Raw genomic sequence first — 27,989 nt, forward strand, 5'->3', positions numbered from 1 at the left:
AGAAATTCAGATTAATTCATCAACATTTTTCAGCTAACTTGTCGAGCTACTTTTATAGTTTAGCAGGTAATGTATTTGCTTACCTCAGCTTTGAGTGGGAATGTATGTGCAGCTCTAACTCATCCATCTTTTTGCCACCTAAACAGGCACCTTGCCTCCAGATTATCTTTCCCAAAGGACTTTGTAATCAATTGTGCAGAGAAAAGCAAAGATCAGCTATTAGAGAAAATGATTGGTGTAATGTTCTTTTAAGAAGACTTGTTAGGGAGACTGAGTTCTCAGAGAAAGACTTGTGCAATTACCCACCATGTCTGTCTCTCCTGATGTGCTCCTGTCACCTTTTAGCACACACACACACACAAAACAGGGTCCATTCTCATTTTCCATAGCTTCGTCTCCCTCTTATTTGTTGTGCTCTATTTTCTGCTCTATTGTTTTGATACTTGCCCTGTCCTCCAACCCTCTTCTGTGCACACATCCTCATAGTCATCAATGCTTTCAGTCTTTTAACACAGTTGCCTTGTTTTTTTTTATTAGAAAGTTAATTCTTTGTTGGATTCAAAATATTAAAAGCCAAGTCAATAAACATGTGACCATTACAGAACTTTTTTTTTTTTCAGGGCATTTATTTTGTTGATTTGAATGCTAAACAAGGCTTCCTGTGTTTTAAGAAAAACCTTACATCATGTATGACTACAGGATAACATACAAAGTAATAGTTTTCCTGCTTTTCCTATTTGCCTTTTTGAATTGCAGGATATTTTAGGTTGGTTATCTATAGCTGTATCTGTAGCTATATATCTGGTGAAATGTGAGAATTGTAAAATGCAAAGGGAGCTCGCCTCAGGGTCCCGCCTGCCTAAAACTGCTTATTCGGTGTAAAGTAAAATCATCTTGACTTGCGTAGAGAATTCATCATACCTCAGAGCTATGCGAGGGCTTCTTTTGTCTTCTTCATCTTTTGTTCTGTGTTTTCTTTTGTTCTCATTCTCTTTTCCATATATTAGATGTCATAGGCTTTTTATTCCAGATCAGCATTATTCATGCCACAAGTCCGAATGTCGCAGTTTTTACATTATAATGTAATTTAAGCCGAGCGCAAACATCATCATAATCCTTTCTTTTCACATGTTTAAAAACAGCTGGATGAAAAGTCTTTAATTGTCTGTTAGATAGCTGCTCTTTTAGTGGCAATGGGTCTCTTGCAACAACCATTCTTACGAACAGATTTGTTCTTAAGTCGTGCGTACGAGGGATTTAAGAGAATTTGCGCATTCACCAATTTTTTCGTATTTTGAGTTTTCTTTCAGGTGCGAACAGAATTTATGAGTGATCCAGACCTGTCGTAGAAGTTTGCTTGACCAATGGATTGAATATTTAATTGCTTTGAAGATATCATAAATGAATAGATACATTATACCCCATAATTATGCTGACTTTATTCCGTTTCACTTAAATTATGCACTAATTGAAGGTTAATTTGACTCTGTACATAACAAGGTCAATGGGAAGTGTAACCAGTTGCTGACTTGCTACTTTTGGATGCCTTAGCGCGTCAGGCTCTTGGAAGAGAGCGTGTGTTCCGAGACCGTGTAGATATCCTCAGGGCTCCAGACTAACTTTTTTTCTTAGGTGCACCAGCACAAAGATTAGGTGCACCGAAATTTTCAAACGCATTGCATTTAACACTGCAGTTTTACAGGTTCACTTTATTTATTTATTAATTTTAAAATCGCTGTCCATAAATGTCTGTTAACTAGCAATCTGGTCAAAATAAAGTTCTTTATTTGAAGCACAATTCTACAAACTTACTGAACTTAACTTACTAACTACTTACTGAAACTTACTGAAAAAGTGTTGGTGCTTAAAGTGCTTCACTGGCCTGAAATTTAAACTTAAAACATCTCAAGATAAATTAAATAAAAAGAAAATCTAAATTAAAATTGCAAGTGTTTTAAGGGCTTGAAACTGACCATCTCATGGCTCAATGTCTTATGGACTATCCTCCATTGCAGTCATATGCCCCCCGGATGGCCAACTCCTGTAGTTGGGTTAAATATATATATCAGTATATTCACCGGTCTTCCTCTCCTCAAGATACGGCCGTACACACTGACGCATTCCTGAATGATCAGGTGCTTTCAGCTGCTGCCTGCCGCTGAAAGGCAGCTGGGACAGGGGACACTGAGCAGGTGATGTGTTTCATAGATGCGTTGTGCTTTTTCAGCGTTTCAATTCGAAATGTATTAGAACCAGTCACAAATGCACTATTGCCACAATTTACAGAAAATGCAGTGCATTATATTATCGGCTTTACTATATTTTAGCCAGGGAAACTGGTCAAGCCACTCTCTTAGAAATGTATACACTTTACCCCTTTTAATTTCAGATGGTTCTGGCTCGGAGTTGATCGTATGTGGCTCATTACCTGATGCTAGCTCCGGATGCTAGCTCATTATCTGTTGCTAGCTCCGGACCAGGGCATGACATAACGTGGGAGGTTGATGGCTCCGTGTCAGAGCATTGGTTGGGGTTATTTTCGGACGAATCAGGCCTTAACTTAACCAAAAAGTTGTCAATCGTTCTTTTCTTGTTATCACCCGCGGCTACATCCACTGTTTATCTGACGGGCCGAGGTTCATCACCTCTCTGTCTGACTACAGCATGCACGTGTTCAAACGTACACGCGTACACGGGCCAATCAGAGGGGGGTCCCGCCCTTCACTATCTCTGATTGGTTTAGACCACGAAATGGGTCTAATGTGTGTCTGTTGTTGAAGCACAGGGAGACTTTCAGAGTTGCGTAGACTTTTTTTTTTTTTTTCTCCTTCCCTCGAACGGGTGGTTGCACCGGTGCAACCTGACATTTTTTTTAGGTGCACAATTGAGAAAATAGGTCGCATGTGCGACCAAATTGGTCGCACTCTGGAGCCCTGATCCTTGCGGAGAGAGACAAATGGCTTACATCGCAATTTAGATTGCCAAGGACTGTGCTGCTGCAAATATGCAGTTTGCTAGAGCCAAAACTCCAGAGAAACACGCCGATCAAACTCAATTTCACCACACGTCCATGTCATCACTACCCTTGGATTTTTAGCCACGGGAACCTTTCAGAGGGAGATTGGAGACAGATCGGGCGTGTCCCAGTCCTCTGGGACAACCCCGATCTGAGTCGTGCGCTCCCCTTGGTCATCAAAACTCTCATCAGTTTATCACCCATTGAACATCATATTCCCATACACTGCCATCCAACAAATATAAATTAAGAAGAACTGTCATGCCATGGCTGGACTGCCAAACATAATCGGTGCAATGAACTGCACACATTTATGTATCAAAGTAGCTGTGCTGTTGTGGAGCTCACTGAGCTGAAGGTCAGGTGGGTGTGTCTCGATACAGCGGGGGCAAACTGCTCTATAGTCCAGAAAAGGCATGCTGCGTTTTGCACAATATTGCCATGAACGAGGGTCTCTCACTACTAGTGGTGCAACGGATCATCATTGATCCGTGATCCGTTCGGATCAATTATTTCGGTTCGGTACACACATGATCCGCTGATTGATCTATGAAAAAAAAAATTGTGCGCATGTTCAGTCCTAACACAGCCGTTATACTAGTGCTACGCCTGTTTCCATATACTCGCGCTGCCACACAAACCTGTCGCCTAGGTTACCACACAGACATAACACGTAGCTGACATAGCGATAGCTAACATAAAGAAAACCCCTAACCTGCAACACAGCGTGGTCATGGCGAGCGGAGGAACAGAAGAGCTTGAACGCCCCACGTCATTTAAATCCCCTGTGTGGGAGCATTTTGGCTTCCCTGTCAAATTTAATGAAGAAGGAAAGAGGTTGGTGGATAAAACAGTGACGGTGTGTAGGCACTGTGGCACAAGAAAGCCACACAACAGTGGAAACACATCGAGCATGGCCACGCATTTGCAGCAACATCACCCCGGTGTTTCACTGACAGGAGTGAAACCGAAAGTGGCTCAACAACCGATCATCACCGCGGCATTTAAGCAGCCCCTTCCTTTATAGGTGCAGACATGAGACATGTTGAAAAGAAGATGTTAATTGTGCACTTTAAGTTGATTTTACATATTTCAATTTAATAATTTAAAAGTGTTAATAAACAAAAAGACAAAACATGTTTATTTCTCTTGTCTATTTTTTTTTTTTTTTTTTTTTTTTTTTTTTTTTGCTGATCCGAAAAATGATCCAATCCGTGACTCTGATCTGAGGAACGATCCGAACCGTGAGTTCTTTGATCCGTTGCACCCCTACTCACTACCTGAATCAGCCCAGGTTGACAAAAGACCCCCTCATGGACCGCCCCATCAAAGTGACATCATGATGAGGAAACAGCTGATTTGCACGGCTTTAGTTGCAGTCATCGAGCGCCTGGTCATGGCGAGACTCTGTGCAGGCCAGTCAAGTTCTTCCACACCAAACTCGCTCATCCATGTCTTTATGGACCTTGCTTTGTGCACTGGTGCGCAGTCATGTTGTAACAGGAAGGTGCCGTCCCCAAACTGTTTCCACAACGTTGGGGGCATGAAATTCTCCAAAATCTCTTGGTATGCTGAAGCATTCAGAGTTCCTTTCACTGGAACTGAGGGGCCAAGCCCAGCTCCTGAACAACAACTCCACACCATAATCCCCCCTCCACCAAACTTTACACTTGGCACAATGCAGTCAGACAAATACCGTTCCCCTGGCAACTGCCAAAGCCAGACTCCTCCATCAGATTGCCAGATGGAGAAGCGTGATTCATCACTCCAGAGAACGTGTCTCCACTGCTCCAGAGTCCGGTGGCGGCGTGCTTTACACCACTGCATTCGACGCTTTGCATTGCATTTGGTGATGTTTGGCTTGGATGCAGCTGCTCGCCATGGAAACTCATTCCATGAAGCTCTCTGCGCCCTTTTCTGAAGGCCACATGAAGTTTGGAGGTCTGTAGCGATTGACAGAAAGTCGGCGACCTCTGCACACTCAGCATCCACTGACCCCACTCTGTCATTTTACGTGGCCTACCACTTCGTGGCTGAGTTCCTATCGTTCCCAATGGCTTCCACTTTGTTATAATACCACTGACAGCTGACTGTGGAATATTTAGCAGCGAGGAAATTTCATGACCGGACTTGTTGCACAGGTGGCATCCTGTCATGGTACCACGCTGGAATTCACTGAGCTCCTGAGAGCGACCCATTCTTTCACAAATGTTTGTACAAGCAGTCTGCATGCCGAGGTGCTGGAATTTATACACCTGTGGCCGTGGAAGGAACACCTGAATTTAGTTATTTGAATGGGTGAGTGAATACTTTTAGTTACAGATGTAATCATAACAGCTTGATTAAGGGCAACTGGACTTCTTCTTGGATGATTACCATGACCATGACCTGGATCAACATAGCTACAGCTGTGATTTCTGAGTATTACTCAATCATATCTGTCCTTTGCAATTTTTGTTTTTAAAGGTTGAAAGCTAGAAATGTATTTTTTTACAAATGTCTGTATGTTTATTTCAATTGAAAATCTTCTTTTCATCAGATTTTGATATGTTTTTACGACAAACCAGAGCTGGAAAGACACCAATAAGTAGCAAGTTTTACTAACTGCAAACATGGATGAAGGATGTATCTGTTGAGCTGTCAGTGAAAAGCTTTCACTGATGATGAGGAGAAGGAGGAGACGAGTAAAGAGGGTTTCAGAATATCCTCAGGGCAAGACGAAGTTCAGTAGTTTAGGATTGTACGGGAGCTCCTCTCATTGAGTCTGTCGAGGTGTCTTCACCAGCTGTAAATGGGTTTGGAAGCTGAGTCCAGCACCCACCCACCCATAAGTTGGTTCTGATTGTGACTTTGTCTACAATTTCCTAGTTATATACGCCTTATCAAGCTTTATCCCAATAACTTGTTAAAACTAACTTCATAGCTTGTGGACAAGCTAACCTTTTATTGTGCTGCTCTACATTTTTCAGTGACTATACTGTGTCTTTTTTAAATTTGTTGAAGTAAACTAGCGTGACCCATCTCTACTTGTTGGTTTTGTATGTAATGCTAGATGTTTGTGTATATTATACCATAACTTTATCAAATTTTGATATTTTTACCATGAATTGACATGGAACTTGTCAAATGTTCCATTTGGAACATACTGCGAACGCTAAAGTATTAAGTCTGAGTTGTTCCCAGTCCTAATCTGCGGGAGATTGGTTTTTCCCATGCAGCAGCTCTGTGCTGCGACCCAGTGTCCTCTCAATCTTTTGAGGAAAGAGGCCACCAGCGACACTCTGGGTTGAACACATTCTGACCCGTCCTACTTTGGGACGTTTCACAAAGCGATAAGAAGAAATTGATGTTCAGATCGCCTTGTCTTTATGTTGTAGATGTGCTTGATTTGTACATTGAAAATTAGTGTACTGTTGTGCACATTGCTGCTGAAAGCTGCATACCAAAGAGTGGGTGAATTAGAGTCAACGGGAGGTTGCATTGAAAAAAGAAAAAAGGTTTTATATTTATGACTTTACAAGGGTGTTAGTCATTGAATTATTCTGTCGGTATCCAGTTTCAGGGTAAAGTGATTGTATAACAAGTCGGGCTCTAAAAAAAAACTACCATTCTACCACTTTATTTCAAACACCCTCAAATACAGCCTCATTTTAAGATATTAAGCAATATTCATGCATAACATTAATACTTTATGAAGATATTTGTTTCTGGTTGGGTAATACGAGCCCTATGAGATCCCTCACACTGCATCCTTATATGACTTAAATGATTCACTTATAAAGGGCATTAATTGTTTGAAAGCTTTGCTTCTTATCATCTCTCTTCTAAAGACCTAGAAATAAAAAGGAAAATGTACATGTGAACGAATTTCTGTTTAAATTGATGAATAAATATATAAAGTAATAGATCATTTTCTCTTAGGATTTCTGCCATATCTCTAACTGTATCTTTTCAGCTCAGTGGAACTTTAGTTTTTTCTCTTTTTTTTTTTTTTTTCCCCCTGCAGTATTGCGGCAGCGATGCATTTTCAACACCAGTATCCGCTGAAGATTCAAAGATTCTTTATTGTTAAAAACAGGCTGAAACGAAATTAATCTCTTTGGTCCTGGTGCAAGCCCAATTAAAAAAAAAAAATAAATAAATAAATAAAAAAAAATAGAATAAAAAAAGAAATAGCTTACTAAGGAAATATATAAAGTAAGATAAATAAAATATGTAAATGTAATTAAACAGTCCTGTACCATTCAGGTAGTGTGCATTTAGGAATAAAGTGACAATTGTAGTGTTCAGAGTTGTGCAAGGTTTTTTTTAGGGGGGGGTTGTCCACCAGAGTTTAACGGTCACACAGCTTCCAGGTAAAAGTTGCTCCTCAGTCTGGTTTCCTGCTCTTAAAGCTCCTCAGCCTGAGCGGAGGGGGGGGGGGTCAAACAGTGTGTCCGCGGGGTGAGTGGGATCCCTCATGATTCCAGCATCTGGAGGTATAAATGTCCGTGGTGGTGGATAGGCTGTGTCCCACAGTCCTTTGTGCAGCTTTCAGCACCCTCTGCAGCGCTCTCCACCGCACATCTGTAGAACCATGTCAGGACTGAGCTCCCGAGTCCGGCGCGTCTCAACCTCCTGAGGAAGTAGAGGCGATGGTGTGCCTTCCCAATCAGGCGGGAACGCCTCACACTTCCTTCCAAAGGGGGAAATTACAGTTGCTATAATTAATTGTGCAGTCAGTTTTCCCCCGACATGACATTTCTGTGCTGCAGTCAGGTAATCAGAATGTTTAATGTCAGCAAGCAGGCCAACCTGTGGTCAGTGTGTAGAACGCTGAATTTAAACATAATTTAAAATGTTACACAGTTTTAAACACAAAATTTTGCCTGGCAATTTAGAAATAAGGATTAATAAATAATTGTTTTATACCTTTTAACACTGTGGAAGAAATGTGTTAATTAAGCTAGAAAATTTGTGAGTTGTAATCGTGTTAATGTGTTTGTGTGCGAGGCAGAGGGCACGTGTACTGATTGAAGACACTCATGAATTATTTATGACCTCTTACTGCAGTATTTATGCAGTAGAAGTTCACCGTTGTCTTCCCTCCTCTTGCTGCTTTTGCAACTATTCATCCGTCTTATGCTTTTGATGCTCTACTCTTTTCTTTCTTTGCTCGCCTCTATAACAGTCTTTACAGATGGATATTTTATTGTGTTTCGTCCCATTTATACTACAGTTTAGACTGCAGTCTAATTCAGTCGTTCATCTGTATTTCATACATTGAAAACATTGTGGTGAAGTTTGTTGCTCATTTCTGAAGTCCTTTTCTAAAGTTCGACTTGCAAGGCATTAAGAATATGTTCTTTGAGTGTTACGTTTTAATTTGTTCATAAACGATGTCGGTGGCATCTGTTTTTCTTGCACCTTTATATGCAGGTTGTATTGTCAGGTGTAAATATATATATGTATATTTAAGTCAGATGTATTGGAGAAATGTGTCAAGATTCAAACAACTAAAGTTGTAATTTGCTACTTACAGTTAAATGAAATGGTATTGATGGCATATGATATTTGAGCTCTTTTTATACTTTGACAGCTGATCAAGCATTTTTAGAAAGGAGGTCCTAGACTGATGGATTCTGACTGCTTGGTCAGCAGAGGCCATGTTCATGTGCACACACTCAGTAATTACATGGCCAATTACCAAGTTCTTTCCCCTGCTCCTAGTTTCACAACTTCTCAAGTTCTGTCAAAAGTTGTCAGGAGTGACAGTCTTACCTGTGAGAGTTCAAACAAGCTCATTGCTTTCCATCTAAAACTCTTCTCCAACTTCACCTTTTCTGATCTTTGACAGTGCAGGAGCCTTTTTACGTGTACCCTTTTAAAACAACCAGTCCTCCTAGATGACAGCAGAAATGTAAATGCCATCCAGTAAAATCAAAGATGCTTAACAAGCCTTCCAGTAGCTTTTAAGGCATGTAATGAGAAAGATTTACTGTGTGGGTGAGTGAGTGAGTGTATGAGTGAATGAATAGACAGCTAACTCTTTATTTGTCTCGGGCATCTTCTTGATGGTACCCAAAGAGGCTCGGGTAATACCTCTTGAAAAATCCTGAACACAGATCAGGTTGAGAATTATTCACCAGTTCCTCTACTTCCTTTCCCATCTAAACTTATAGAAAGGACAGCATTTAAATGGGTCTTAGACTTCCTCTTGCAGAAAAACTTGCTTTATCTGAATCAATCAGGCTTTAAGACTGGCCACTTCTCTGAGGCAGCTCATCTGTCTGTGACAATGTCTCTGCACACAATGAGAGCTGCAGCACAGTCCTCAGTTCTGCGGCTTTTGAATTGGTATATCATGGCATCCTACTATCTGTGCTCTAATGTGGGGGTTTCAGACATGGCACACTCTTGGTTTGAGTTATACTTCACTGGATATTGGTGTAGTTTCTCGATCATCCGGGTCATGGTATTATAGGATCTTGAATAAGGGCAACTGGACTTCTTTTTCTTGGTTCTTGAGGACATTTAATCTCTCATCCAAAAGGCCTCTTCAGTTTAAGCTTAGGAGCAGTAGAACTACCGCTCCCACTTGGTGGGTTATTCGGGTCACATTTGTTTCACTGACTCACCTGCCGATTGTATGGGGCGTTTAAGTCATTCTCATTTGTGAGTTGTTTACATGCCTGAGCAAGTGTGTTTTGGTCACTACATCCACTATGTGAAAGGTTGGGAAGCACACTCCCTTCTTACAAGGTGTCATGGCAAATGGCAGACATTTCTGTCTGTTTCCCGTCCCTTAATGCCCCAGTGCTCAGTACTAAAACCCCTTTTCTTTAAAATTTACACCACCTGAGTGGGACCGGTCATACGCTTACAGCGCTTCTTGTATCATTGCTAGATGCAGATGATACTCAACTATACTTTTCTTTACATCATCCGGCAGTTTCAGCATGAATCTCAGGCTTCAACTTCATCTTCTGTTAAACCTTTGAGACTGAGCTATTGATCACAAAGAGTCAATCAGTCCATCCAACACAATATCAACATGGAAATAATTTCAACTATACCAACTAAAAATGTTTCCAAAGACTGGGTGTGTTGATTGATGAGCAGTCATGTCATATCTGTGTCTTTGTCATGTTGCTTTGCACTCTGCAAAATGAGAAAAATCAGGCCATATCTGACTGAATATGCCACAACTCCCAGTACAGGCCATGATTATGTTTTGCCCAGGCTACCGTAGTGCTGTTCTAGCAGGTCTCCCTGTTTGCATAGTGAAATCCCTACAAATGGTCCAGAATGTGGTGGTGGGGTTTTTGTTTGATCAACCAAAAAGCACATGTCACTCCATTACTCATTGAACTTCACTGTCTTTCCATGACTGCCCGGATCAAATTCAAGTCCCTAATGCTTTTCGACAGAGTGACTGCAGGGTCTGCATCCAGCTATATAAACTCAGTCAAACAGGCTTATACTCCTTCTTGACCAATGCAGTCCTCTCAGAGATGTCAGCTGGCAGTGCCATCCTGATTCATAAGGCAGACTTAATCAACTGTTTGTGGTTCCACGATGGTAACAAGCTTCCAGTTGCTATCAGAGCAATCCCATAACACCTCTAACACACTGTCATGTCTGACTCACACTTTCTTTGCTTTTTTGTACTCATTTCTTAGCCTGGGCGAAAGCCGACTGTTGACTCTGTCAAACAGTCTGGGAAAACCCAAGAGGAATCCGTTTCCATGGAGGGCGGGACCTTACCCAGCAACTTAAATTCATTGGAGTAACGGAGTTCCCTTAACCAATCATAATGTTTAGAAATGACGTTGGTTATGCGCCGAGGTTCATGCTTACTCTCGCGAGGCTCTAGCTCGCGAATCACGCTTCCCACATCCGCTTTCATTATACCGGTACCATTTGATAAATCAAACTTTTCCCAAAGCCAGTTGGAAGGAGAGCTTCGACATCCTTGCCACTAACAAAATTGACGAGGCATTCCTCTTGCTCTCGTTTTAATTGTGTAATGATCTCCAGAGTTGAGACAACTTCATGGATAGCTTCTAGCGTTCTTCCGTCCCCATGTTTATTTCCGCTGCGGTTGAACTACAATTATATGGACTACAATGGACTCCACGCGTGAGTTCTGCGTCACCACTCAAAACTGTTTGCTGATTGGCAAAACACTGAGCGAACCGAGGTAGGGGGATTTGGCCAGACTATGTGCGGAGCCAAAATCTTTGGGCGGAAGTACGTAGGATGGCGTCGCCAGGCTACTCATTTCTACCTACATTCTGTCATTTGGATGTATTTAAATAGATCTAGCAGGTAATGTGTAGACTAGTGTCTCTCACTGTACTGAAGCTTGAACACTCTTCTTCACCTGTATGTTGCTTTGAATAAAAGCTGCTGAATTACTAAATGTAGATGTAAATGTATTGTGGGACAGTGTAGGACACACAATCTTTGTGCTTGAGCGTGTGTATGACCCTTTTGGGATTTAGTGTGTGTGTATGTACGTTAATCAGACATTGCAAGCAAAAAGCTAATATGATAGCACAACTCCAATTCCAAAAAAAGTAGGGACACTGTAAAAATACCTTTTGAAAACGGAATACAATGATTTGTAAATCTTATCAACCAATATTTTATTCACAAAAGAATACAGAAAGCATACAAAATGTTGAAAACAACGCATTTTACAATTTCATGAGAAATATTGGCTTATTTTGGATTTGATGGCAGCAACACATCTTTAAAAAGTTCAGGTTGAAATAATGTTCCTTAATGTAAAACAATGAAGACTTTGAATATTCTATCATCTACAGTACAAAATGTCATCAAAGGATTTGAAGAATCTGGAGAAATCTCTGTGTACAAGAGACATGGCTGAAAATGAATATGGGATGATGGATCTAGATCCTTGGGCCCTCAGGCATCACTGCATTGACATTAGGCACGAGTCATTCATGGAAATCACTGCATGGACTCTGGGAAACTTCCTCAAATCATCGTTTGTGAGCACAGTTCACCATGCCATCCACAAATGCAGGTTAAAGTGCTATAATGTAAAGAAAGTGGCAAACTATTCTGTTGTCAGAAGATGATGACACTGCGCCCTCTGGACTAGAGGAGAGGGACCATCTGACTTGTTATCAGTGCTAATTTTTAATGCCTGCATCTCTGATGATATGGGGATGAATTAGTTCTGATGGAGCTGTTAACTTTGACATCTGGAAAGGTATATACAGGTTTTCGGGCAACATATACTCTCATCCAGATGATTTCCTAATCGGGGAAGCCCTCATAAATTTCAGCAACACAATGCTAAATGACATACTGCATCTATTACAACAGAATGGCTTCATAGTGTCTGGGAGTCCGGATGCTCGGTTGGCCTGCCTGTTTTTAGACCTTTAACCAACTGAAAACATTTGGTGCATCATTGAACACAAAATGGCCCTGTGATGGACTGGTGACCTGTCCAGGATGTACCCCGCCTCTCTGCCAATGGCAGCTGTGATAGACTCCCTCGACCCTGAATCAGATAAAGTGGGTTTACAAGATGGATGGATCAAACACAAAATATGACAAAGAAGACCCAGGGCTGTTGAGTAGCTTATCTCTCTTTGTATTTTTGCTGGTTGATTAGTTGTTGAAGATGATGGCTGCTAATGTATGAGGGAAGCTTCCTCTGCCTTCATATGACCGACTGGGAACAGCCAACATCTTTTACCAGGCTGTGGCTTGACTTACCATCTTGAAGGAGTTTCATAATGCTTGAGAGCTCTCGTTAGGAGACGTGTTTCCTTCGAATTAGTCTTGTGCCACAGCGTTTTAAGCACTGCAGACTTAACTACAGAATCATCTGCATATCCAGACTTATGCAGGTATTAGTTGTAGGAGTGTAAATTACAAGATGATTCAATAGATTTATCCTCACATTTAAGTGATTCCATTTTCAGAAATATTTCATCTGAAAAAATAATAAAATTATTTTATTGAATATTTTTGTATGTTTTATAAAGCCAGATTGTTCAGCTATTCAATATTTTTTGTCACACCTGTTTATTCTTTATTTTACCGAATAAAAAGGCCTTGTGAACATCCTCTACTTGTGCTGATTCCATAATTTTTGCTACAAGATACATTAATGTGGGACTTTGGAAGTCTGAATGTCTCTGTTAAAAGATGCATTTTCTGAGATGTCCTCTTTGGAATATAGATCATGGCCTCTGTGATTTTCTGTTTTTCACGTAAATCCTCATCAGTAGATAAAGAACATGCTTATGCACAAAGCTCAGGCTTTTTTTTCATCTTTATTCATCCAGGATAACACTGAGCCTGGAGGCTGTCTGTGTTCATGACACATTTCTTTGCCCTAATCACTGATGCTGATGCTGATGATAATGATTATGATAGAAGGTCCTCTTCACAGGATTTATGCAGAAATTTATGGCTGTCTGTTGTTACTTATCCTCTGTTTCACTTTGTCTCATTTCAGATGAGGGCTACTACCAAAGTGGAAGGTTTCAATTTGAAATAGATGTCCCTGAAGCCTATAACATGGTGGTAAGTAGTTCAATTATTTATTAACGGTTTGATAAAAAGGCATTTGTACATTTGTGTTTGTATGATAGCCGAATACAAATTAAAAAATTTAAAACATATTACAATTCAAAGTAAACACAAGAAACTTGTACTACAAAAGAAAATGGACCCAGTGAATAATTCCCTAAATTCATAATAATGATGCTATTTTTATTATTTCTTGGTGTGATAACAACAGCTTTTTCGACTTAAATATCTAAAATCAGGAATCCTATATTTGATTTTAGACATAACAGGGATGTGGTTTAAGAGTGCATACATAAAAAAATTTGATTAAATTGGACAAATAATAACATTATGCAAATATCTGGTCCACTTTTCAGTGATCAGTTTAAAGTTAGTATCAACACAGAAGTTTCTGTGAAACAGGGAGAACAGAGAGCTATCGTTCACCACAGTCCTTCTCTGTCAGTCCCGTCGTCCTGCCTCTTTTATCAGTCTTTAAATCAGAGTCTCTTGAGGTTTCTTTTATCGGCTGGGATTCTGCAGCTCACTAAGAAAGATTGAAACAGCGTTGACAGCATTGTTAAAAACTGTTGTAGAAGATCACCTGTGTGAAGCAGAGATTGGAATTCGCTTTTGTAACAAGCAAAGTCATACTGTCCACAGCAGATGTCTTTGCTGGCAGATTTTCTTTGTTGCAGTTGGGATTTTTCATTTTTACCTGCATAAAAATATACCCCTTTCTTTCATTTATTTCATTCTCTGTAATCACTTAATTTTCTTTCTAGAAATGACCTAAATAACCACCAGCAGATGTTTGGTCCGTTTCCAGTGATCATCAGTTCATTAACAACATTTTCTACTACATATGTTTATGTACCGATACCACTTTCACACCAAGGCTTGTTATCCATCTTTAATCTTCATTGCCTTCACCTGAACACAGAGCTCCATCGATGCAAAGAACACAGTTTCCCCCCCCTTGTCTTGCCTGAGGTCCAGCCCGATAACTTTCATGAAGGACTTGAAATAATTTTCACTAAACAAATCTTCTTCTACAAGTCTTTTTGTGATAGAGTGCTGCACTATTTCAGCCTTTTCCCCATATAGATGCAACATCAGCACTAACAGAGCTGATGTTCATCAGCCCTTGTCCTGGTTTCTCTAAAAAAATTTATTTGCTAACGATGCAATGACTGTCATTTCTACTCAACTAAAGCTGTTAGTTGTTAGTGTAAATCGTCAATTTTATATTTTCCTTTTCCCTTTCCTTTTTTTTCTTTTTTCTTTACCAGTACTCATGAAACCATCAAGCAAAAGATACAGGGAGAGTTCAGGAAGCCAGAACCTAAACTGTGTTCAGTCTCTTCAGTTACGAAACAACTTTGTCCCTATGAGCTTAAAACAAATCGTGTAGTTTGATGGTTATTATGATTTTTATTTATTTGCATCATTGTTGCAATGTTCCTATCCATCTATAAACAACTGATGTATGGATGGATATAAACAGTATGACAGTTAGGGCTGTAGCGATACACTAATCTCACGATACGATACACGATATTCAGCCAACGATATGATTCGATACGATTCGATACACTTACATCATTTTTTGGGGGGAAAAAAGGGACAGTGTGATTTGACATGAATCGTCGCTGATTGGACTGGTGGTCCGTCCTTTGAAATGGAAGGACAACACAGCCGGACAAACAAAAACAAACGTGAGAGCTATGCACTTTATACAACATTTTTATGAACTAATCTATCACTGTTTTGTATAATGTGAACCCTTGGCATTGTATTGTATTAGCTTAATGTTCTGTGTTTTCACTAATTGCAATGTCTGACTTTTCAATGAAGTTTGCTTGAAATAATAAACAAATAAATAAATCGATACTCGCAGCTGAAAAATCGATACTTTATCAGGAAACGAAATATCGATATATATCGCAGTATTGATAAAATTGCTCAGCCCTAATGACAGTAGTGCAAATATTTTCAAGGATGCATTGAAATCTCCTCAGTTTCATAGTAATGCTTCACATTCTATTTTGTCAGCTTGACGATTTAACTCTCATTTCAGTGCACTTTTAAACTGTATTGAAAGGTCTACCGCTTTGCTGGGTTGAGAGTAAAGAAATGTGTCTGTGCTCCTTCCTCTGCACTTGATTTTGTAGTTTGATTTCCAGAACATCAAACATGCTCTTCGTGTCTCTTTGCCGGGGTTGCCTTCTGGCATCAATTTTGTTCATAACCTTCATGGAAACTATTTCTAAATACTTCCCAAAAGAATATCCAGTTTGGTTGAATTGCACCTTTGCTTGTTGCAGCTGGTGTTGTCCTAATGGCTTCACTGAGATCTTTTATCAGGCACTGGGGTGGTGCAGCAGCAGGGATGAGGGTCTGGAAATTTAAAGGCCATGGTCATTGGTCAAAAAACTGTCTGCACTGAAGGTCTTAACCAGCTCAGTTGATTGAATGAAACAAGTCAGCTTTTCTGCTGCAGGGATGGAACAAAAACCTGCAGCCACACCAGCCCTTTCACGGATCAGTTTGACACCACTGCCTTAGACCCACCTAAGAAATGACCTCTCTCCTCTGGCTTGGGAAATATCTCTGTGTCGACCTGGAAGAGATGGAGGAGGTGGCAGTGGAGGGGGAGATCTGAGAAGTCACACTGTTGCCCCTGTCACATGGTCACTTGTCCTGGTTTAGGAACAGAAAACTGTTGTATGGATGGACAGTTAGTTAGTCTGAGAGTTTTGTACATCTAAAAAAACACAGCTCAGCAGTAGCATGAGGTAGAGCAGCCAAGCTTGAACCAGTTTAACAATAAGAAATATGGATTCACAGAGATAAAGATGAATATAATTCATCAGAGACAAATTAATTTGTGTTGTGAGGAAAATTACTGGAGTACTGAACTGATGTTCCGGTGAGTTACTGATGATAGCTAACATCTGCCTTTTTTAGTCTCTGGTAACTACTGCTGTTGTTTTACAGTACAGTAAAGTTTGCCATCACATATCAGAGTCTATCAAAAATAGAGAAGGTAATTTTAACACAAGACCAGAGACTACCTAATGTCCAAGGTTCAGCTATTAGTTATATAAAAAGATGGAGGGTCAATCAATACACATCAAAGATGAACTAATTAGAAATAGGACTTACAGCACACAGTTCCTTTCTCCGGTTTGTTAAATATGAGCCCTCTGTCGCTGTCAGCTCCTAAGGCTCGTACACCGGTGTCTTGGAAGCCTGATGCCAGTTGAGACAGAGTGAATAGCTACTTTCTTTCAATCTTAAATGATTCTGGCTTCTACATCCCATTTGAAGCACCATGAAATCTCTTGGCACATGGTTTTCTTGTATAAAATGAGCACCACACACTGAGGTTTGTTTATGCAGCTGCATTAGTGAAGACCCATCTCATTGTGATGATCAAGTGAAAAGGATTTAAGACCAAGAAATCTGTGATTCTGCAGGGATTTCAAGACACTGAATTGAACGTTGACTGTAAATCTTGACCCTAGTAAATTAGGGAGCAGTACATTGCCACAAAAGGCGCATTCCCACTGTAGGAACCTATAACCTTTTCAGGAATAGGGCCGTTTTCCCCCCGCATTCAGACAAACAGGAAGTAGGGACCATGACCCTCAGTTCCTATAACCATTTTAGCTCCTTCTCCGAGGCTGGGTCTTTTCTGGGTTCCATAGGAACACAGATGACGTAGGTGTTTGGTGGTTAGTAGCTACGCCCCTGTTCCTAATCTGCTCAACGTAAACAGTAGAACAACGTCTGAAATGTTTCCTCATACGACACGGACACGTGTTTAATAAGTTAAACTTACACGTGGTCTCCTTTGTCTGCGGCGCTCTGCTCTCCTTCCTTCATGAAACGAAGAAGTATGGCCTGCGCTCGATTCTTTGTCTCCTGACTTCCAGCCTCGATGTTAGACGCCCGATGGGATCGTCCATGATTAATAATACCGTCATGCAGACCATGAACACGATAGCTTCATGGTGTTCTTTTCGCGGGTTTTGTTTTGTTTTGTTTCGTTGTTGAATGTGGCGTTCAAGTAACACGTCACCGTCGCAGACTGTTGCGTCGCATCAGTCCCTATCAAGGTCCCGACTCATGTGCGAATATAAAATGAAACAGTTCCCCTGGGGAAGGGCAGTTCATAGAAAGGAATTTGTGGTGGACCGTTATTAGAACTGCGTTATTAGAACTGCGTTATTAGAACTGCGTTCTTAGAACTGCTCTGTCCGAATGCGGCAAATGAGGCATTGCTGCTTGGAGGCAACTGAGGCCATTCCACACCTTTCTTCATTGGTTTTCCCATATTTACTTGCTCCTTATTTTTCCTCAGCTCTGCCACAGTTCAGAAGTTACTTTTGGTTCTGCAAACAAAACTGTATATCCTTGATGCCTAAAATTTGTTTAATCTTGAGATAATTAGAAATCTATTCTTTTCCCTAAAGTGTGGTTTAAATATTACAATCTCAACAGATTACCTGACACATAAAAAATGGTTATTAAACCTCAATTCAAAATTGATTAAGATTTTTGATAAACACTTCAGTTTCTTGCTTTTTCTGTCATCCTCCAGCCTCCAAAAGTTAGATGTCTGACCAGAATATGGCATCCAAACATCACAGAAAACGGAGAGATCTGTTTGAGGTAACTGTCTACATTTCCTCCGTGACTCCTCCTTACTTGTGTAAATTCTCCCTCCTTTTGTCTCAAATTTTGTGACATTGTTCTTCCCACTAAGAAACTGATGGAAAACCCTCACTAATATTATTTTCATTGTGGGTTTATTGTGGACATCCCGTTGCTTATTACCAGTATTTGTTGTAGTGCATGGGGGGAATAACAATAAGAAGTTTACACTACATAATAAGAGATGCAGCACAGCGAAAAGTATTGACTATTGTAAATGGCTGTAACCACACTTTTAACCTTTTTTCTGCAGCTTATTGCGGGAACATTCTATTGATGGCACAGGGTGGGCCCCGACCAGAACGTTAAAGGTAATTCACTTTCATCTATTTGGTAGAATGTGTTTTTATGTAAGTGGATGTAATTCCCCCGAAAAACATTGAGCATATTGTTACTCCCGTGTATGCTTGAAGAGGAAAATGAGGGTTTCATTGTGCTCGGGCCATGTTCACGATTAAGGTTATACTTATCTGCAGCGACAGAAACACGAGAGCTCAGGTGATTCAGAGAGCTCAGTCTGACATCTTGCGGCGATGGCAACATAGTTGTAACAAGCTTTGAAGACTTCATGTGTTATGGGGTTGTAAACCTCTTGGTACAGTGGCCACTTCAGATTACAAAAGACGGGATTGCGACTCACTTTGACAATGGGTGTTTTGTAAGTTCAGCAAATAAAACACAAGGTCTCTGAAAACATGGCATTCTCTCAGGATTCAGTGGGAAAAAATCTTTCTCATCATCTAAATGAGCTGTCACCTTACCGTGGTGGGGGGGTTTGCGTGCCCCAATGAGTCTGGGAGCTATGTTGCCCGGGGCTTTAAGCCCCTGGTAGCGTCACCCAAGGCAAACAGATCCTAGATGAGGGACCAGACAAAGAACAGCTCACAAGACCCTCTATGATGGAAAAGAAATTTGGACAACGTCTTCCTTTGCCTGTATGTGGGTCACCGGGGCCTCCCCCTGGAGCCAGGCCCAGGGGTGGGGCCCGGCAGCGAGCGCCTGGTGGCCGGGCCTGTGCCCATGGGGCTCGGTTGGGCACAGGTCCGAAAATTCGACATGGGTCCCCCTTCCGACGGGCTCACCACCCGTGGGAGGGGCCAAGGGGGTCGGGTGCAATGTGAGCTGGGTGGGAGGCGAAGGCGGAGACCTTGGCGGTCTGATCCTCGGCTCTTGGGACATGGAACGTCACCTCTCTGTTTGGGAAGGAGCCTGAGCTGGTGCGAGAGGCTGAGGGTTAAAGGGATAGTTCGCCTCTTTTGACATGAAGCTGTACGACATCCCACACTAGCAATATCGTGCATGAACATTTACTTACCCCCTACTGCGTCCTGTGAGCCCAGTTCCGGCCTCGTTTTGGTGTTGATGAAGCTGTTGGCTGGGGTCAAAAAAATAAAGCGTTTTGCTTCTCAAAACAATATGCGTTCAAAAGAGTAATACATTTGCATCACAAAATCATTCTCCAGGAAAAAGTCAGACCTCACAAATAGCTTGGCGCTATTTTCGCGCCTGTTTCCCGGTTTAGACTGTGCGGACCGAAGTGCAGACCGAGCAGTCCCCTGCTTCCAAGCAGTAAACACCGTGAAAATCATCATTATATCATCACGGTGTCCGCAGTGATGCGGGCTCTGCACCGGCCCGTCCTGGTGAAGAAGGAGCTGAGCCAGAAGGCGAAGCTCTCGATTTACCGGTCAATCTACGTTCCTACCCTCGAAACGAAAGAACGAGATCGCGAATACAAGCGGCCGAAATGAGTTTCCTCCGCAGGGTGTCTGGGCTCTCCCTTAGAGATAGGGTGAGAAGCTCGGTCATCCGGGAGGGGCTCGGAGTAGAGCCGCTGCTCCTCCGCATCGAGAGGAGTCAGATGAGGTGGCTCGGGCATCTGGTTAGGATGCCTCCTGGACGCCTCCCTGGTAAGGTGTTCCAGGCCCGTCCCACTGGGAGGAGACCCCGGGGAAGACCCAGGACACGTTGAGAGACTATGTCTTTCAGCTGGCCTGGGAACGCCTTGGGGTCCCCTCAGAAGAGCTGGAGGAAGTGGCCGGGGACAGGGACGTCTGGGCTTCTCTGCTCAAGCTGCTGCCCCCGCGACCCGATCCCCAGAGAAGCGGTAGAGGATGGATGGATGGTATCTTAATGAACAAATAAGATACTTTTTATTTGCACATAAAATAATGCCTTGACTTTCATGCCTTCACTCACTTCTCTTTTATCAGGTAATAAAAAAGTAGTTTCTGAAGTTTAAAAAGAGGACTGTCTCTGCTATCTTTAATGAAGATTTTACCAAAATTACATCCGATAGACACTGTGGCCTTGAACTTAATGGAGCTCTGCCCTCCTTGTTAAAACAGTCTCTACTTCTCTGTAGAGACCCAACATCTCATCAGCATTCCTCTCTTCAGTTGCACTCGTTTGCTTTTGTCATTATAGACATTGCAGATGTATGTGTTTGAAGCCATGGCTTATCTTTTATTTCTTCAGTGCCAGATGATCAAGCCATAACGTAGATGCTCATGAGCTGTTCTTTATGTTATTTGTCAAACCTTATTTTCCACATCCTCAAATGTTCTCCTCTCACTTTTTTTGGTTTGATACACCTGTGGCAGTTAAGACATAAGAGGATATTTGAAAGTATGTCAAAACTTTCTTCGTCACGTCTTAATTAGAAATATATTGACTGGGTTACAGATTACAAAGCAACTCTTTGGTGAGACCATGTTTTATCGCTCCTCATGATCTGTTTGAAATCTGTTTGATTTGGCAATTAGAAAAGAGAAATGTCCATTTTCTGCTGCAAATTCCAATGAAGCTTAGTCACTAAAGCCTTGTGAAATGCTTTACAAGTGGCTGCTGGACTGCTCTTGTTTTCCACACAGCAGACATTATCACAAGTTCCTGCCACAACTCTTCAGGGCAGCCTTATTACTGCACAGCTGATGGAAAACAGACTTCGAGGTTGAGGTTGATTCACTAACTCCATTAACAGTCAGTCAAGAAGACACCCTGTTCGGCACCTTGATGCCATGCTTCAGATCGGATTTCCTGCCTCATAATTCAAATGTAGAAACACAAAAAAAACACAATTCATCACATCCTCCTGTTCTTAGCTGGCATTTATTCTGCATTGTCTCCACCAGTAGGGAGTCTTCAATAGAAAGACTGGAACACCTTTGGAATGTATAAAGACATTCAGATGCTCGAATCTTGTGTGTATTTAAATCAGTATTTTCATTTCGAGTATTAAACTTGAATGAATTATGATAAGAAATATTTTTTCCCACTGCATCCTTGTTGCTTTGAATACTTTACCTCGACCTTGATTCTGAGAGGACATTGCATACAGGATGAGGACATGGTGTTTCAAGGGTTTAGTGTTTGTCACTGCTTTGTAAAACAGCCACTCGACATTGAGTCAAAGTCAAATTTATTTGTACAGCACATTTTATGTACAAAAGAGTTCAAAGTGCTTTAGGTGAGGTATAAGTAACTTTTATGGATTCTGTGTCATGGAATTTGGGCAGATGAATTCTCCACTTTGGATGAAAAGATTTGAAACTAGTCCTCTATTTATGTTGCAAGGCATTTGCATACAGATTGTCTGGTACCACAGGGTGCCGTGTAGTAAGCTTGTACATTAATACAGCTATCATCTAGGTGGTTGGTTACAAAATCAGGTTTAGTGTAGCAGCCGTTTGAATTTGAGGTCTGAGGTGAATTTAAGAATTCGCATCGATGATCATACATTTGTCAGCTTGGCCGTTTCTGTCCCTTTCCTGTCTGTCGGTTTTTGTTGGTGCATGTGCCCGGTTTCATTTGAAAAGTGCTCCTTGTTTGCTTTAAGGTAGGTGTGAATGCAGTCAAAAGCACGAGAGAGCTTGGGTGTATGTGCGTCACCAAGTGTCACAGTGAGAGCACAAAAATATGTGAGAAAAAAGCCTTTTCTCCTCTCCAACCCACACATAAAACACCTTTACAGGAGTCACTTAAATTAAAAAACTTTAGCTTTTTTTAGCAGAAATATAGAGCTCATGTAGCTTAACCTAGACTTGTTTTTGTTAAGAAGCTCTTTCGCAGTGTTAATAGAGTCCAAATCAAGGGTCCTTTCACAGACAGCGTGATGATTATGGTGGAATCTTTTATTTATTTGTGGAACGTGGTTTTGGTTTGCCTTTTATCTACAAAAGTTAATACCAATTCAGTTTTTGACATTGCGATTTAAATAGGCTTGGATATAAATAAAACAGCTTTTGGGTAATAGCTGACAATGGTAGATATGAAATGTGTAGAGATGCCCTTAGCTGGAATTAAATCTGAAATAGAAGCGATGGGATTTGTGCCTTAATAATTCGGCTGCCTGGAAGGTTCAGTCAGTGACATAAAATACATTTTGTTCAGTGAAGCTTCTCAATGCGTTTGACTGGTCTATCTTTCATGATTGATTGGTGGAATGCTGATGAAAGGATTTTTTCTTTTGACCAGTGGAATACACAAAGCTCTTTTTCTTAATTTTCTTTTTGTTTTCCTCCAGAGTCGGTTTGAATTATTTTTCTGCTCCGTATGCATCATTTGTTAAAGGGTTAGTTCGCCTCTTTTGACATGAAGCTTTATAACATTCCATATTAGCAATATCATTTATGAACATTGACTTACCCCCCGCTGCGTCCTGTGAGCCGAGTTCCAGCCGAGTTTTGGTGTTGATGAAGGTAGTCTGTCAACGCCATCATGGGAGGCAAAAATAGCGCCAAGCGATGTGAGGTCTGACTTTTTCTAGATCGACGATTTTGTGATGCAAATGTATTACTCTTTTGAAAGCATATTGTTTTGAGAAGCAAGACGCTTTGCAATTATGCATACGGAGCAGAAAAATAATTCAAACCGACTCTGTAGAAAAACAAAAAGAAAATTAAGAAAAGGAGCTTTGTGTATTCCACTGGTCAAAACACAAAATCCTTTTTTAGCCCCAGCCAACTAGCCAACGCTGTCAACGTCAACGCCAAAACTCGTCTGGAACTCGGCTCACAGGACGCAGCGGGGGGTAAGTCAATGTTCATAAATGATATTGCTAATATGGGATGTCATACAGCTTCATGTCAAAAGAGGCGAACTATCCCTTTAATGCAGGTTGAGCTTTTCTGATACCAGACGGAAGTGAAAGCTCTCCTTACTCTCCTTCAGTCTGACTCTGATCTGATCAGAGTCCATTGAGAATTTGAACCCTGCCAGTCTCTTTAGACCAGCATGTCCACCTGGATAACATGTCACTTAAAGTCGCTGCAGATCTGTTGCCATGCCATTGTACCTGTTTTATGAGGGGTAAACAGCTGAAGATCTTCCTTTATCTGCTGTCCATCAGCCATGTCTCAGGAGTGCAGTGAAAAAGAAAGCACCAGTCCTGCCCAAGGCACTTATTGGCTTTCTGTTTGTGCTCCTTCAGCTTTAGTTGGACCAAATACTTTTAACCAGGAATCCACTGTTTAACATCACGATGTCAGACCAAAGTTTTGTATGTTTTTGAAATGCGATTTTTCAATTTGTGTCAGCTTATGTTAATTCCCCCTTAGATTCTGTGTGGTACAATTTCTGTTGGCTGTTATCTCTCACTACACAAAACAGACCTTGAGAACGGCATGGTTGTCACATTTCAAAGCATTCACGAGTCATAGCTTCGTTTAATTCTGCAAATTAAAAGCATGCATGTGGAATGAATGAAAGATAACCGAACAGAGCCCTAAAGACATTAATTTACAAATGCAGAAGCTCCCAGTTAGATATGTAAACGATGTTTTAAGTCCGTTTAGTCTTTCATGATGTCCTCCTTTGGGTTCATATTTGGTGACTGTCTGTGCTGTTTTTTAACTGGATCTAAGTTGACTGGACTGATTGTCCTTTTTAAACAGAAATTGAAAGATAATGAAAGCCAGAAGTTACAGAAATAGAAACACACATGGTGATGCATTTATTGTTATTCTGCATATAGAATACAGCTACAACCCAACTTAATGTAAAGCCACTGCTTAAAAGAACTTTGGTTTATTCAAAACAGATAGTCACAAGAGGTTGAGAGATTTGATGCGTGGATAAATCGGCTGTTCAGTTGCTTTGTTTGAAGGGAGCTGTAGAAAATCTGCAGCCATATCTGTGAAAGGGTGTTGCATAAAATTAGGCTGCCTAATGAAAAATTAGCATTTTAGTGATTTTTTTTTTTTAATTATTTTTATTTACTGTATTTATTTATTTATTTTTTTTCCCTCATGGAATCAGTAAGAACACTCTTGGTCTCAGGGCGTAGTATTGCCCCTGCAGCAGAAAAATCTTCCTATGTTGTATAATTGTTCACCAGTCTCAGACAGTTTTAACCACTCTTCTCTGTATATACTGCGTCTTTAAAATCCCTCCCAAGACATTTCTTTCCACTTAATTTCTGTTTACTGAGATATACTCGGGTGGCTTTGAAAGTGAACTGAGAATCATTATCTTGTGGAAGAGTTAACTTCCAGTTCAGTTTTTGACAGACAGCCTCACATCTTGTGATGCGGAGTCACTAGTTTAATCAGTGACTGCGAGCTGCCCCGCAAACTGCTCCGAGGCAGTGAAGCAAACCCAGTCCATGACATTTCCACTGCCATGCTTCACAGTTGGTATGAGTTTCTTCTCCTAAAGAGGTGTGGATCGCAATTTCCTTGACCGATTCAGTTCTTCTAAGAACTTTAATTGAGAACATGTAAAATACACTGTCCGTCCAAAAAAAAAAAATCTCTAAAAACACTATCATAATTTGTTGGACCGCCTTTAGCTCTGACATTTGCTGTGGCATCGTTTCGATAAGCTTCTGCAATCTCACAACATTTACTTCTGTGCAGAGTTTGTGAATGGTTGTGATGACGGGAATGTCGGACTGCTGCACAAAGTCTTCTCCAGCACATCCCAAAGATTCTCAGTGGGGTTAAGGTCTGGGGTCTGTGGGGCCAATCCATGTGTGAAAATGATGACTTATGCTCCCTGAACCACTCTTTGAACCACACTCACAATGTGAGCCTGATGAATCCGGGCATTGTCATCTTGGAATATGCCCGTGCCGTCAGGGAAGAAAAAATCCACTGATGGAATAACCTGGTTATTCACTATATTCAGGTAGTCAGCTGACCTCAGTCTCTGGGCTCATAATGGTTGCTGAACCTAAACCTGACCACCTGCAGCAGCCCCCGATCATAGCACTGTCCCCACAGGTTAGGAACTACACATGATGGGTGCATCCCTTCATCCACCTCTGATGCTCCCATCACTCTGGAACAGGGTAAATCTGGACTCATCAGCCAACATGACCTTCTTCCATTGCTCCACAGTCCAATCTTTGTTCTCCCTTTTTTTCTAATTAGCCTCACTGATCAGGGGTTTTCTTAAGGCTACACAGCTGTTTGGTCCCAATCCCTTGAGTTCCCTTCTCATTGTGCGCGTGGAAATGTTAAAATACTGTCTCTATTAACCCATTTAGGCCTAAAACGCCTGGAAAAGAATGCCTGTAAGACCTATGGGCGATTTCAGAAAGACCCCCTAAAGCCTCAAGTTTTTCTGGAAATTCAGCAATTGTGTCAACGCCTACTAAATGATTGATTTCTCAGCCTCTGTAGCAGATAGAAACAAAATTCAAAAGGTATTTGAGAGCTTACACCTGTGGCTTTCTTTAGAAATATAGTTTATTTACATACACCTTCACGAAAATAGAAAATGTAAAAAGTAAAGTGCAGGAACAGCACTATTTTCAATTAGAAAACAGTAATGAAATAAAATAAAATAACGGTGTGGCATCTACAGGTAAATCGACTTTCACCCCTGGTGTGCGGTTGAAATCTCTCCGTCGATTACGGTGGTAATTTCAGTCTTCCACTCACATTCAAACCCTTCAAAATCATCCTCGTTATCGACACCTTCAAACATATGTGCTAGCCATAAATCTCGATCAATTGGGTCAGCACATTCATCAGCATCATTAAAGCCAAGAAACTCCTCACAATCGCTACCGTCTGAAATGTCTTGTTCGATGTAACTTACTTAACTTCAAAACAATGACACGAGGAACATGACGACACTCTCACGTGTCTTTTATAATGCATTTCATTGGCGCAGAGGTCAATAATTGGTGCAAAACAACCTTATACATGAAAAAAGACGTGTACGCTTTCCCGGTCTTAAAGTGATAGTTCAGAGTAGATTCACCCTGGGGTCATTTGAAGCGTGACATCCAGCCAAGTAGCCCACCCGAAGTTTTTTCGATCTTGGCTGAACATCAGCTGAGTTACTGAGTTATCGCGAATAGCTTAGTACAAGCGCTAATGGAACCTGGCGTTATCTCCAAAATTACCACACTAAAATCACATGCCATGACACCAAACTTCTACAGTAGTACAAATATGGTCTGTACTCACAAAACGATGCAATTGGAAGTTTGTACATAGTCCAGGAGTTTATTATTATCAACACAAGCCTGATAGCTTCTCTGCTGCTAAAGCTGCGTCGACGTCACTTCCTTGATCTGGGAGCTTCAAAGTAAGATGAGGGTTGATCTACTACTGTAGACAACAAAGTACATGCTATATTCTACATGATTTTTTATGAATTTTTATTTTGTAGAGTTGTGAATTTATTTTATCTATGGAGAAATTGAGCAGCCTTGCTATCACTTTAATGGTAGAATAACGCAACAGCGCCACCGGCTTTAAAGGTAGAAATGCGGCAATGCTTTCCCGGCCTAAATGGGTCGTGAGTTCTACTGTCGTTTTTTTATGATTCGATGTCACCAAAGGTTTTTTTTATTTTTTTATATATACAATTTGTTACAGTTACACTTTAATACACCACCCCTTTTACCGTGAAGACAATAAATGCTATTGTTTCAATCTTGCATGACATGTGCACGCCGTGAATTAGAAAGCACGATATCATTACATCCACATTGCTTCGTTATCGCAAGCCCCGCAAAAAAAACTCAGGCCTGAGTTGGGCCTGTTTGTTTGTTTTACCAGTATGCAGCCATGTTACTTACGCAATACGCACAGCTCTCGTGAGATCTCAGCAGCTCATCTCCTCACCGTCACCAAATGTTTAAGTGATCGCTGATCATGATCATTCAAGATTTTTTTCTGACCAGATTTCTTCCTCTAAGATGATGGTTCCCCTCTATCCTTCCAGTTTTTAATAATGTGTTGGACAGTTCTTAAGCCAATTTTAGCAGTTTCAGCAGTCTCCTTTTTCTTTGCTTGATGCATGACAATAATTTGACCCTTCTGAAACAGATGAACATCTTTTCCATGACCACAGGATGTGTCGTTCGACATGGTTACTCACTGCATCAGTTATGGTTTCATAACTAAATGTTTAGTTTCATTTAACTAAATAGCCAGTAATTATCCAACTGGAGGCTCTTACCTGTTTGCTTAGTTAAATTCAGGTGGTGACTTTTTTATTTTGGACGGGCAGTCTATTTTAATGTTTTTAGAATTGAAAATTCAACTTCATAATGTAGCACTGACTATAAATACCTTTTATATTTTCTCCAAAACTGCTTCAGGTGACAAACCATTTTCTCTCTGTCACTTGAAATCTTACAAAAAAGTATTATTTAAAAAAACAACAACACAATAGTCTAAATATCTTTTTGAGAATCATTAAATCCACAACTGAAAAGTGCAAAGAATATGGCACCACCTGCCAAGACACC

The 27,989-nt window shown here is 40.9% G+C and overlaps 1 protein-coding gene across 1 annotated transcript in view; it reads left to right on the forward strand.

Moving 5' to 3' along the window:
• ube2f (ubiquitin-conjugating enzyme E2F (putative)) overlaps positions 1–27,989 on the forward strand; it is a 71,453-nt gene that overhangs the window by 16,544 nt on the left and 26,920 nt on the right. Inside the window, exons 5-7 of the mRNA XM_075479095.1 lie at positions 13,503–13,570; positions 18,165–18,235; positions 18,531–18,588. Coding sequence (XP_075335210.1) covers positions 13,503–13,570; positions 18,165–18,235; positions 18,531–18,588 — 197 coding nt within the window. The remainder of the gene's footprint in view (positions 1–13,502; positions 13,571–18,164; positions 18,236–18,530; positions 18,589–27,989) is intronic.

The sequence above is a fragment of the Odontesthes bonariensis genome, chromosome 12, assembly GCF_027942865.1.
Source record: "Odontesthes bonariensis isolate fOdoBon6 chromosome 12, fOdoBon6.hap1, whole genome shotgun sequence".
Classification (NCBI taxonomy): domain Eukaryota; kingdom Metazoa; phylum Chordata; class Actinopteri; order Atheriniformes; family Atherinopsidae; genus Odontesthes; species Odontesthes bonariensis.